We start from the raw sequence: 12,710 nt of genomic DNA, 5'->3' as shown, positions 1-12,710 counted from the left end.
AGCCCCCTTCATCCAGTCACCTGCATCTTGTTCTCCAGCTCATTTCCCAAGTTCTGCCTGCTGGGGTTTCCTGCTGTTAGATGTTGACTGGGACATCTCTCTGTCTTGCTGGACCCTCAATTGATCTGGGTCAGTTTGAGCCAGTTCTTTAATGACTATATTCATTCCCTCCAGACAGCAAGGTGACAAACACACACACACCTACTGCACTGTTCCAGGAGCAGTGTTAACACTTTTGCATCCACTGGATAGCAATGCAACATACTGAGGGAAACTGAGGCATGCCTAGGATTCATAAAAATATTACAGAACATTCCAACTTTGTCACAGTAGGCAGAGCCCATGCTGAGAGGGCAAAATCCAGAATGTCTCCAGAAGCACTGAAGGAGTGAATGCCAGAGAGAGGATGAGACCCTCTCTGAAAAGGTGTAGATTCTGACTTCCCTGCTCTGCCCTGCGTGGCTGGAAAGAGGCTAGGACCTTTTCAGTCTTGTCCTACTTGAATCATCCAATGCCACTCTGGAACTATGCACCCTCAATATTGCAAACATGGACACTGATTCTTTTAGCTGTCTGGTACCCATGCACTTGCATAGAACTAACCACAATCTACACTTGTTAATCATTATTTGTTTTATTATTTATTTATTACCTGTCTTCAAAGCCATTCTTCAGATATTTTCTCTCAATATTCCCTTTCACCACAGGAAAACTATAATCTATAGTTAATCTTTTGATTAATTATATTCCATAGTAGAGCTCCACATTGAAATCAATAAGGAGTTCTGCATGAAAACTGATGACAGGATGCCCTTTCGGGGCAAATTAAGGATTTAAATAGAATGCACAAAGATGGGAAGGATGGACAGGTGCAAACTTTTAGAAACAAATCATGGTATAAGTTAAGGACATGTGGCTGTATTCTGGCTCGCTGCTGGAATAGAGGGAGGAAATAGAGGGTGGAATAGAGGGAGGAAAAGTGGATCTCTATACTCTTTCTCATAACTTCACATTTCTGCACCAAGGGCCTGACACAAAGCCCATGGAAGTCAATGGAAAGACTCCTTTTGACTTCAATAGACTTTTGATGAGGCCACAACATAGAAGAAGGCAGCATTTAGCTCTAAATATAAATTCTGCACTCACGACACTGCCTATGTATCTGAGGGCAGAATTTGTCATTAATTATGCACTTTGTAGCAATGCAAAAATAAGCTGCCAAGGCCAAGAAGCTATATTCACAGAGTTTTCCAAGAGTTTATGATTAAGGAATCAGTATAAAGCTTATTACATTTTCATGATGGTTTAACTGACAAAAAATGAATAAATCATATATGCAAGTAATTAACTACCTCTAAACTAAGCACTTCTTTTCCCTTGTTCACTTTCTTTACCTTCTGATCTTGATTCCTGGTGAACAACATTCATATCATTCTTGGATTCACAGGCTGAGTTTAAAATACATGGTTGCAGTTCACTCCTGGAGACTTGGCAAATACTTGGAGTATTTTGAAAATCAGAGTAATTTATAAAGACCTTCAAAAAAATAGTCTGTTTTTTACTTCCTTGTTGCAGGAAGCTTTCAGAAGAATTGTTAAAAGCACAGAGTGGAAAGGTGATGTTATTAAATGAACAAGCATCCATGCATGATATAATTACAGTGCTTGCTGTAAAACAAAAAGAAAGATAGTTATATATTGTAAGAATGGTCATATTGGAAGCACATAGTAAAATATGTACATCTAAGCATAAAGATAGATATCCTTTCACCATATTACTGTGAAACATCTCCCACATTCTGGCAGCATATTGAACATATTGTATAATGGGAGAGCATGAAAGAAGAAAGCCTCTCACATTGTACAGGCTGGATTTTATTGCTCAATAATACTAAATCTCTTCTAACGGTAACCTGCACTCATAATTGTATCTGGACACATTCCTCTTCCAAAGCTCTTAGGATCTGATCCTGTTTGAAAAAAGATGAAGCCCTTAACACTTTCAGAGGAGAAGTTTGCTCAGAAACCTACATGGTTACAATAAAATAAATGGGAGCGGGATGGAGACAGCAGAAGGAGATACCAGAACTGTGGAGTAAGAACAGGTCTGGGTCTCTTCAATTACTTCAGAGGGGCAGCCTGCAATAAGTTACATAAGTAATAAGCCTGGTTACAATAAGTCATTGTGATTATATTGGAGAACAGCTGTAGTCAAATTTAAACCTGTCTCCAAAGATAATGCTATCATAAAGCAGGATTATATAAGGTATACCTGAAACCTCCACACTACAGTTTTGTGTACTCTAACACAAAAATCATCCACCAATTTTATCTCCTATTTCACTTCCTTCTTTTTGGTATTCTTTGGTTTTAGCTAGTGTGCCTTGATTCAACTTGGACAAGTGATACAAGGATACTCTATTATTTATTATTAAGGAGGAGGATGAATCTCTTATTTTTTCCTACTCACAGTAAGTAACCATTAAGGCTTTTTTGTACAGCACTCTTTTATATTTGAACTTGTACTTGTCTTAAAATATTTTTTAAAATCTGAAAATAATTAAAGAGCAAAAAATGCTGGTACCTAACACCAACTTGTAAAACAAGCAAATAACACTCTGTTTCTGCTCATGATGTAGGAACCCACACTACAGTAACTCACCTTCCAATTTAGATATATACTTTCATCTTCATGAAATAGGGTTTTAAGTACCTAACTCCCACTAGCACTAATGGGAGTTATATGGTCATAAATTCTCATGTATAGAGATGAAAATACATCCCTTAACTTGCCCAACATTCATTGTAGCCTGACAGTTGCAATAGGCCATCTGTGCTAGCATCCAGGGGGACTAGCCTCAGAATCAATTTAGTGAAAAATTTCAGACAGGATAAAGAAACGACATCCTACAGTAAATGCAAAGTCAATTACCTTCTCTTCTTTAGTGACAGTAGATTGGCGAGTAATAAATATTCCATAAAAACAAAAACTGCAGTGATTTCTAAAATACCATATTATGCACATAAAATATAAGACAATGATTTGTTTTAATACTATAAAGAACATTTAAAAATATAAAATTTAGGGTCTGATCCTTCCCTTAGGCAAGTTGAAGGTTTTCTTCTAAATGTCCATGATCTCTCCTCATTTGCACAGTTACTGAAGAATCCCATGCACCGGGACCGAATGGCTCAGCAGCAGTTCTGCAGAAAAGGACTTAGGGGTTACAGTGGACGAGAAGCTGGATATGAGTCAGCAGTGTGCCCTTGTTGCCAAGAAGGCTAATGGCATTTTGGGATGTGTAAGTAGGTGCATTGCCAGCAGGAAATGTGGAAAAATTGGAGAGAGTCCAGCGAAGGGCAACAAAAATGATTAGCAAAAAGAAAAGGAGTACTTGTGGCACCTTAGAGACTAACCAATTTATTTGAGCATGAGCTTTCGTGAGCTCACGAAAGCTCATGCTCAAATAAATTGGTTAGTCTCTAAGGTGCCACAAGTACTCCTTTTCTTTTTGCGAATACAGACTAACACGGCTGTTACTCTGAAAAATGATTAGGGGTCTGGAACACATGACTTATGAGGAGAGGCTGAGGGAGCTGGGATTGTTTAGCCTGCAGAAGAGAAGAATGAGGGGGGATTTGATAGCTGCTTTCAACTACCTGAAAGGGGGTTCCAAAGAGGATGGCTCTAGACTGTTCTCAATGGTAGGAGATGACAGAACGAGTAGTAATGGTCTCAAGTTGCAGTGGGGGAGGTTTAGATTGGATATTAGGAAAAACTTTTTCACTAAGAGGGTGGTGAAACACTGGAATGCGTTACCTAGGGAGGTGGTAGAATCTCCTTCCTTAGAGGTTTTTAAGGTCAGGCTTGACAAAGCCCTGGCTGGGATGATTTAACTGGGAATTGGTCCTGCTTCGAGCAGGGGGTTGGACTAGATGACCTTCTGGGGTCCCTTCCAATCCTGATATTCTATGATTCTATGATTCTATGATTCAGATCGAGAGACGTGATCGTTCCCCTCTATTCGACATTGATGAGGCCTCATCTGGAGTACTGTGTCCAGTTTTGGGCCCCATACTACAAGAAGGATGTGGAAAAATTGGAAAGAGTCCAGTGGAGGGCAACAAAAATGATTAGGGGACTGGAACACGTGACTTATGAGGAGAGGCTGAGGGAACTGGGATTGTTTAGTCTGTGGAAGAGAAGAATGAGGGAGGATTTGATAGCTGCTTTCAGCTACCTGAAAAGAGGTTCCAAAGAGGATGGATCTAGACTGTTCTCAGTGGTAGCAGATGACAGAACAAGGAGTAATGGTCTCAAGTTTCAGTGGGGGAGGTTTAGGTTGGATATTAGGAAAAACTTTTTCACTAGGAGGGTGGTGAAACACTGGAATGCGTTACTTAGGGAGGTGGTGGAATCTCTTTCCTTAGAAGTTTTTAAGGTCAGGCTTGACAAAGCCCTGGCTGGGATGATTTAGTTGGGGATTGGTCCTGCTTTAAGCAGGGGGTTGGACTAGATGACCTCCTGAGGTCCCTTCCAACCCTGATATTCTATGATTCTATGATTCTGTGACCCTTGGAGACAAATTCTTATTATCTGCCCAAGTAAACTCCTAATAAATATTCTTTGTGCAGAATGTGTAGGGGGAGGAAATTAAATTTTCCTTCCCATCCTGGAGCTAGGATGCTGAGCACCTGTGCAGCCTCCTCAAACCTACTACTCCAGTTTTCAAGCTATAAATGGCTACTTTCTGCTATACATCTTTTACATAGGTATTCTGTCCATGTAGTTTGTGGAGCTAGTGAGTGTGCTATATCAGAGTGAGATATGTCTGTATCACATTATGAAGTCCATTTTGTGCTATGTGCTGAACATATTACTAATCTTACCTGAAGGCAGCCTCTTATGTATTCCAGGCAGCTGCTGTACTGGGGGAAGAGGCTTGACACCTCACTGAAACCCTATCACTGAGAAGCCATCAAGACTAGAGCCATCATGTATGTTTCTCAACTACCAGCCCATCCCCCTGGAACAATTGACTTCCCTCAAAAGTGTCCGGGGTGGGCATAATTGGAGGGAAGTTGGTGGTCCCTAGTGGAGTACATGGCAGGGAGACAGAGGCCTACATAAGAGCAGGAGCTGCTGTGTGCCAGGAGGGGGAGAAACCATCACCACATAAAAAGGACTGGCAGGCAAGTGAGAGCAGGAGAGACTCTCCCTAACTTAAATCACTGACAACCTTTTGATTCCCGAGAAGAAGTGAAGTCAGACCAAGAAAGGGTGTGTCTCAGGACTCTTGTTTTGTTCTCTAAGATCTGTAGCCCTCTTCTGCTTTGCGAGTAAAGTTTCTGTGGTTAAGAAGTTCCTTTGCTGAGACTGTGTTTAGAGTTGTTCAGGAATTTTCCATCAAAATGATTTTCTTCAGAAAAACTTTGATTTTGCTGAAAATTTTCAATTTTCCATCAAGAAACTCGAAAATAAATATATCATTTTGGGTTGGGTTTCATTTTGAATAAGTTCAACAAAACATTAAACTATTTTTATATTATGTAGCATTATCTTATTGGAGCTGTTGTTCTGGTCCCTATTCTCTACTATGGACTGGGCCCCCTAGAGGACCATCTCTCCCATAAGGCAACATGCTGATTTCACTCTGACCGAGTGGTGTGGTCACATGACTCTGGGTGCATTGTGGGAGATATTTGGGACCTTGATGTCCCTATTCTCCCTTTGGGCCAGACTCCCTGCTGTGCTACACCTCTCATAATGCAATGTGCCACCATAAGAAAACACAGGTTAATGTTGAAATGAAGCATTTAGGATAATTTCAACAAATCAAAATGAAACATTTCAATTGTGGGAGTGTTGAAATATTTTGTTTTGATTTAAAATGTCAGAATGAAATGTTTATTCATTTGTTCATTTAAATTTTTTAGATTTTCCATTCCATGAAAAGTTTTTAAATTTCAACTTTTCATCCTCTTTAGGACAAAAACAAATGACTAGACTCTACCAAAATCCATTCAGCTTGGAAGCACATAGGACCCAGCAACGGGGTCCACTTGCAACAGACTGGTAACCATACAGTGGGGTATTGGGCAAGGTTGTAACATGTGCCCCCACCTGTCTCTGATGCCCCCCCACTCTCATGCACTGCCAGTCCACAACCTAACTGACCCCCTGCTCTGCAGCAGAACTGCACCAGTATTGCTGCTTTATTTATAGATCTTGCATTTCCACAAAAGGGTGGTGACAGGATATGCCTTTTAATTCATAATGCTTTCTTGAGATAGTGAAATATACTGTAGTTAAGGAAACAAGGCTCCACTGTATCAGACACACAACTACATTAAGGTGGAGTCAAGGTTGAGAACACATACCAGTAAGTTAGGATAAATGTATTATTTGGATGTTGTGATTATCATCAAAACAAGCAATACAGATCCAGGAAATTCAGAGTTAATGTTAAACTAAAAGAAATCCAAATGTGTAAGATATGGAAACACACAATGAAGGCACTCAAACAGCCTTTATTCTGCCATGTAGTGATGTCATACAATAGCTTACAATTATGAATGATGCCTATTAGTCTTTGTGGTCATATTAGTCCTTGTTCCAGATTAGATTAAACTGATTTTAAAGACACAGACTTTTTTTTTCTTGTTTCCCCCCTTCTTCCTCAAGGGTATCACTATACAGCAAAGTTAAGGTTGTTTGAGTGCTTTAACTGAGTATTTCTGTACCTTAACACTTAATTTGAAATTACCAGAAGTTCAGCTGAACCCCAGCAAACATCTGCATGATTCAGGTTTGTAACAAAACTCAAAACAAGAGCCGTCTCCTAAAGAAGATTTTTAACTAACAATGCCCATGCAGCTCTTAGGACGCATACAGGGCCAAATTCTAAGATGGTGTATTCCAGGCTCGTAATTCCAGTGTTTTTACACCCTCTTACATAAATTCAAAATTTGTTACATAGTTTAGAAAGCATCCAGATAACATGGGGTAGCTAGTTTTAAAATTCCTAGATAGAGTGTTGCGGTGCATTCTGCTTCTCATATGCTTTGCTCTAAGTCCTCTGAAACCCTTAGTGCAGAACTTAAGGCAGAACCACGCTTTCGAATTTTACCGCACTGTAGTTAAAATTCAGCAGGTACAAGAATGACAAAATGTTTGAGGTTGCATCAGTTATACCATGCGGTGTTATCTAAACAGGAACTATATATGAAAAAATCAACTAGAAATAACATGGTACTGACAGTAATGTCAACATGTACTCTTGTGATAACATTTATGTCATCACTGTATATTTGTGCAATCTGTTAAACAATTTGATTACTATTTAGCACTTTCGCCACTTTTACATGGAGGTAAAACATTAGGTATGGCAATCTGCAAGCTTTGTTTACACCTTCTACAATATCTGAAAACTTAAAGCATCCCACTGATCTTGTCATTTTTATTCCTGGGGAAATTCTGTGCCACTGTGTATGCGTAGAATTCATGTGTCCCGCAGATTTATTTGCTTCCCTGCAGAAAAGTGACTTTCTGATGGGGCAAACAAAGCGAAGCCGCAAAACCGGTCATGTGCCACTACCCAGCAGCGCAGGTGCATTGTTTCAGGCATCTGGAGCAGCCAGCAGAGAGGTAAATCAGGGGTGGGAGGGGGGCTGGGGACTCCCCAGCTGGTGGCTCCTACCCTGTGCCAGGCTCAGCTGCTAGTCCCAACAGGGCTGGAAAGGATGGGACTTCCTCTTTCCCTTCAAGGAGCGGCCAGGGCTGGGTCAGACCCACCCCCAGAAACCTTCCTGGCTGCTGGAAGCTCCACACACCCCCTCCTCCCTGCTCCCTCATTCCTCAGCTGTGGGGAGGAGGAGTCACTGTACGGGAGCTGCTCCCCCATCTGCCCAACCCCCATGCATCTGGACCCACCTCATATCCAGATGGCCCCACCAAGCCTCTCCTCCTGCACCCAGAACCGCCCCACCACTGAGCCCTCTGAACCCAAACCCACACTCCTACCAAGCCTCATTCTCTGCATCTAAAGCACCCCTGAACCCAGAAACCCCTGCTGAGCCCCACCTCCCTGCATTTGTACTCCACCCCTGCATCCAGATTGCCCCTGCATACTTGAGCCTCCACCTACCCTACCCCTACCTGGACCTGGACCACCCAGACTAGCTCTCCACCCCACTAGACCTAGACCCCCACCCCACTGAGCCCCACCAAGCCAGTACCCAGACCCCTACCCCCTGCTGAGCCCTCCATACCCAGAGCCCCCTCTGCTGAGCCCTAACCACCTTCACCTGGACCCCTTCTGCAGAGTCCCATTGCCTCTGCACCCAGAACCCTACCCCACAATAAGCCCATTCATCCAGATCCCGCCCTGTATGCAGACCACCACAACAAGCTGCCTACACCCAGACTGTCCCACACAGAGCCCTTATCACCCCACACCTGGATCTCCCCACACTAAGCCCTTCCATACTTGGATCCTGCTGTGCTGAGCCTGCCTGTGTGCTTGGCATGGAGGGACAAGTCTGGGCCTTTTTCTGTGTCAGGGCTGGGTGCAGCCTCACCACTGAGTCCATGTCCCGGGGTGGGGGCTGCAGGGTGATCTCCCACCTCTGTGCAGTCAGTGGCCTGTGCTCCCCACTGCCATGCTGGAGCCTCCACATTTATTTATTGACCGATAAAATTGGCAGAATTTTGGAGAATTTTAAAATATTATGTGCAGAATTTTTAATTTTTTGGCACAGAATTCCCTCAGGAGTATCATTTTGTAAGCTATAGATTGTTATCCTTATGCTTGAGTTAGAATCAATTTAATTCTTGCTTGGTAAATAAAAATATAAATTCAAATTAAATTAACTTTCCTAACTTGCATACACTTTAAGCTTTCAGAGTTTTTACTGAATATCACTTTTCATTAAAAATTAACATAAAGCCTTTCAGGAAAATGAACCATCTTTATCAGATGGACACTTTTCTTGTTATGTTTTTCTCCTCAAGGTCCTACTTTGGAATACAGAAGAAAAAACCCCATAATTTAATGTTAGCCTATCTATGGATTTTTAAATGAAGGTATAACAATGAATAAGTAAAAAGAAAAGGAGTACTTGTGGCACCTTAGAGAGTAACCAATTTATTTGAGCATAAGCTTTCGTGAGCTACAGCTCACTTCATCGGATGCATACTGTGGAAAATACAGAAGATGTTTGTTTTTATACACACAAATCATGAAAAAATGGGTGTTTATCGCTACAAAAGGTTTTCTCTCCACCCACCCCACTCTCCTGCTGGAACCCCGACCTGGGATATTCTATCTACTACCCAAGATCCATAAACCTGGAAATCCTGGGCACCCCATTATCTCAGGCATTGGCACCCTGACAGCAGGATTGTCTGGCTATGTAGACTCCCTCCTCAGGCCCTATGCTACCAGCACTCCCAGCTACCTTCGAGACACCACTGACTTCCTGAGGAAACTACAATCCATCGGTGATCTTCCTGATAACACCATCCTGGCCACTATGGATGTAAAAGCCCTCTACAGCAACATCCACACAAAGATGGACTACAAGCCGTCAAGAACACTATCCCCGATAATGTCACGGCTAACCTGGTGGCTGAACTTTGTGACTTTGTCCTTACCCATAACTATTTTACATTTGGGGACAATGTATACCTTCAAATCAGCGGCACTGCTATGGGTACCCGCATGACCCAACAGTATGCCAACATTTTTATGGCTGACTTAGAACAACACTTCCTCAGCTCTGATCCCCTAACGCCCCTACTCTACTTGAGCTATCTTGATGACATCTTCATCATCTGGACCCATGGAAAAGAAGCTCTTGAGGAATTCCACCATGATTTCAACAATTTCCATCCCACCATCAACCTCAGCCTGGTCCAGTCCACACAAGAGATCCACTTCCTGGACACTACAGTGCTAATAAACGATGGTCACATAAACACCATCCTATACCGGAAACCTACGGACCGCTATTCCTACCTGCATGCCTCCAGCTTTCACCCTGACCACACCACACGATCCATTGTCTACAGCCACGCTCTGCGATACAACCGCATTTGCTCCAACCCCTCAGACAGAGACAAACACCTACAAGATCTCTATCAAGCATTCTTACAACTACAATACCCACCTGCGGAAGTGAAGAAACAGATTGATAGAGCCAGAAGAGTCCCCAGAAGTCACCTACTACAGGACAGGCCTAACAAAGAAAATAACAGAACGCCACTAGCCATCACCTTCAGCCCCCATCTAAAACCCCTCCAACGCATATCAAGGATCTACAACCTATCCTGAAGGATGACCCAACACTCTCACAAATCTTGGGAGACAGGCCAGTCCTTGCCTACAGACAGCCCTCCAACCTGAAGCGAATACTCACCAGCAACCACATACCACACAACAGAACCACTAACCCAGGAACCTATCCTTGCAACAAAGCCCGTTGCCAACTGTGCCCACATATCTATTCAGGGGACACCATCACAGGGCCTAATAACATCAGCCACACTATCAGAGGCTCATTCACCTGCACATCTACCAATGTGATATATGCCATCATGTGCCAACAATGCCCCTCTGCCATGTACATTGGTCAAACTGGACAGTCTCTACGTAAAAGAATAAATGGACACAAATCCGATGTCAAGAATTATAACATTCATAAACCAGTCGGAGAACATTTCAATCTCTCTGGTCACGCGATTACAGACATTAAAGTTGCGATATTACAACAGAAAATCTTCAAATCCAGACTCCAGCGAGAGACTGCTGAATTGGAATTCATTTGCAAATTGGATACAATTAACTTAGGCTTGAATAGAGACTGGGAGTGGCTAAGTCATTATGCAAGGTAACCTATTTCCCCTTGTTTTCCTAACCCCCCCCCCCCCAGACGTTCTTGTTAAACCCTGCATTTGTGCTCGAAATGGCCCACCTTGATTATCATACACATTGTAAGGAGAGTCATCACTTTAGATAAGCTATTACCAGCAGGAGAGTGGAGTGGGGGGAGAGAAAACCTTTTGTAGTGATAAACACCCATTTTTTCATGATTTGTGTGTATATAAACAAACATCTTCCGTATTTTCCACAGTATGCATCTGATGAAGTGAGCTGTAGCTCACGAAAGCTTATGCTCAAATAAATTGGTTAGCCTCTGAGGTGCCACAAGTACTCCTTTTCTTTTTGCGAATACAGACTAACACGGCTGTTACTCTGAAACCAATGAATAAGTCTTATTCATACATTTTCTCCCAACTCTCAGTATTGACCTCTATGACTAAATTATATTTGGAATTCATATTAAGAGATTGATTTCACTCCATTCTACCCATTCTGCACTTCTTTGTTTCAGTTCACCATACATACATAATACTTTCATATCTTCAACAGGATTAACTATTTTTCATGTTCTTTGAATGAAAGTATAATACAATAATGTTACAAACATTTTTGTGCCTTTGGGTGCAAGAAGTTCAAAATAGTTATAATTCTAACAAGCAATTACCTTCTGTAGAAAAACCCTGCCAAAAGCAAGAAGTACAACATCAATTAAATGAAAACACCTACAACATTTTTGATTCTGGTATATGTAACTGTTTGACAAATATTCTTCATAATTAATATGTACAGTTAACTATAATTAACAAAAAGCTAATTAAAGTGACACATTTCATATACATTTTGTTAAGTTTACTATCAGTAATAAAATTGTATCACAATCAGCTCCTCTGGGAAAGTACATGTGAATTCTTTAATTGCAATCTGACCTTAAAATAAAGAAGAGCCCTCATTCTTTAAAGCGGATCACTCACCTTCATGGGTTTTGAAAAATTCAGGCAAACTTACAAAGAACATGATAATTATTGCTATTAATAATTTCAGGAGATCTGCTTTTCTCATAGTCAAGCACATGTCACTGAGGAGCTCTCATCTAGCATACTGGTGGGAAGTTCCTTCCTGTTTTCGTGTTGGTCTTATGCAAAATACTTCTTATTCATTTCCTTTTTCTAGCAAGACTTGCCCCTTTTTTTTTAATGTTTTGTTACATGAGTTTCAGAGAGCCAGTTTCTCTGGTTACTTACACTAGCATAAATGAGGAGTAAGGCCACTGAATACAATGAAAGTATACTAAATATTAAATGGTATCAGTGAGAGGAAAATCATGCCTAGAAACCAGGGCCGTCAAACTATTTAAAAAATTAATTGCGATTAATTGCAGTTTTAAATTGCACAGTTAAACAGCAATAGAATACCATTTATTTAAATATTTTTAGATGTTTTCTATATTTTCAAATATACTGATTTCAGTTATAACACAGAATACCAAGTGTAGAGTACATACTTTACATTATCATTTTTTATTACAAATAGTGGAACTGTAAAAAAGATAAAATAAAGAGTATTTTTCAATTCACCTCATACAAATTCTGTAGTGCAATCTCTTTATCGTGAAAGTGCAGCTTACAAATGTAGAATTATTATTATTTGTTTACATAACTGCACTCAAAAAGAAAACAGTTGTGACAGGGTCAGGCCAGATGGCTACAGGAGAGTGATAGAAGGCAGATATATTAGCCCCAGGTTAAGTAGGTCTCTTTTCCCTGGGTAAGGTAACAGGGAAGGTTCCAGAACAATCAGGAACTTTCTGGAAACAATTAAGGCAGACAAG

The 12,710-nt window shown here is 41.2% G+C and overlaps 1 protein-coding gene across 2 annotated transcripts in view; it reads right to left on the bottom strand.

Annotated features, from left to right (window-relative positions):
* TMEM156 (transmembrane protein 156) overlaps positions 1–12,050 on the bottom strand; it is a 29,963-nt gene extending 17,913 nt beyond the window's left edge. The window contains exons 1-2 of one of the 2 annotated variants that reach the window (XM_048848559.2): positions 11,854–12,050; positions 1,395–1,667 (exon numbers count right to left, since the gene is read on the bottom strand). In XM_048848559.2, coding sequence (XP_048704516.1) covers positions 1,395–1,667; positions 11,854–11,953 — 373 coding nt within the window. In that variant the 5' untranslated portion in view covers positions 11,954–12,050. Of the gene's footprint in view, positions 1–1,394; positions 3,407–11,853 lie in introns of those variants that run through there. The other variant, XM_048848558.2, reaches the window with a different exon arrangement.
* Positions 12,051–12,710: the final 660 nt, after the last annotated feature.

This window comes from Caretta caretta, chromosome 4 (genome assembly GCF_965140235.1).
Source record: "Caretta caretta isolate rCarCar2 chromosome 4, rCarCar1.hap1, whole genome shotgun sequence".
Lineage (NCBI taxonomy): Eukaryota > Metazoa > Chordata > Testudines > Cheloniidae > Caretta > Caretta caretta.
Note: the sequence above shows the minus strand (reverse complement) of the source record. Positions and strands in the feature narration are given on the sequence as shown.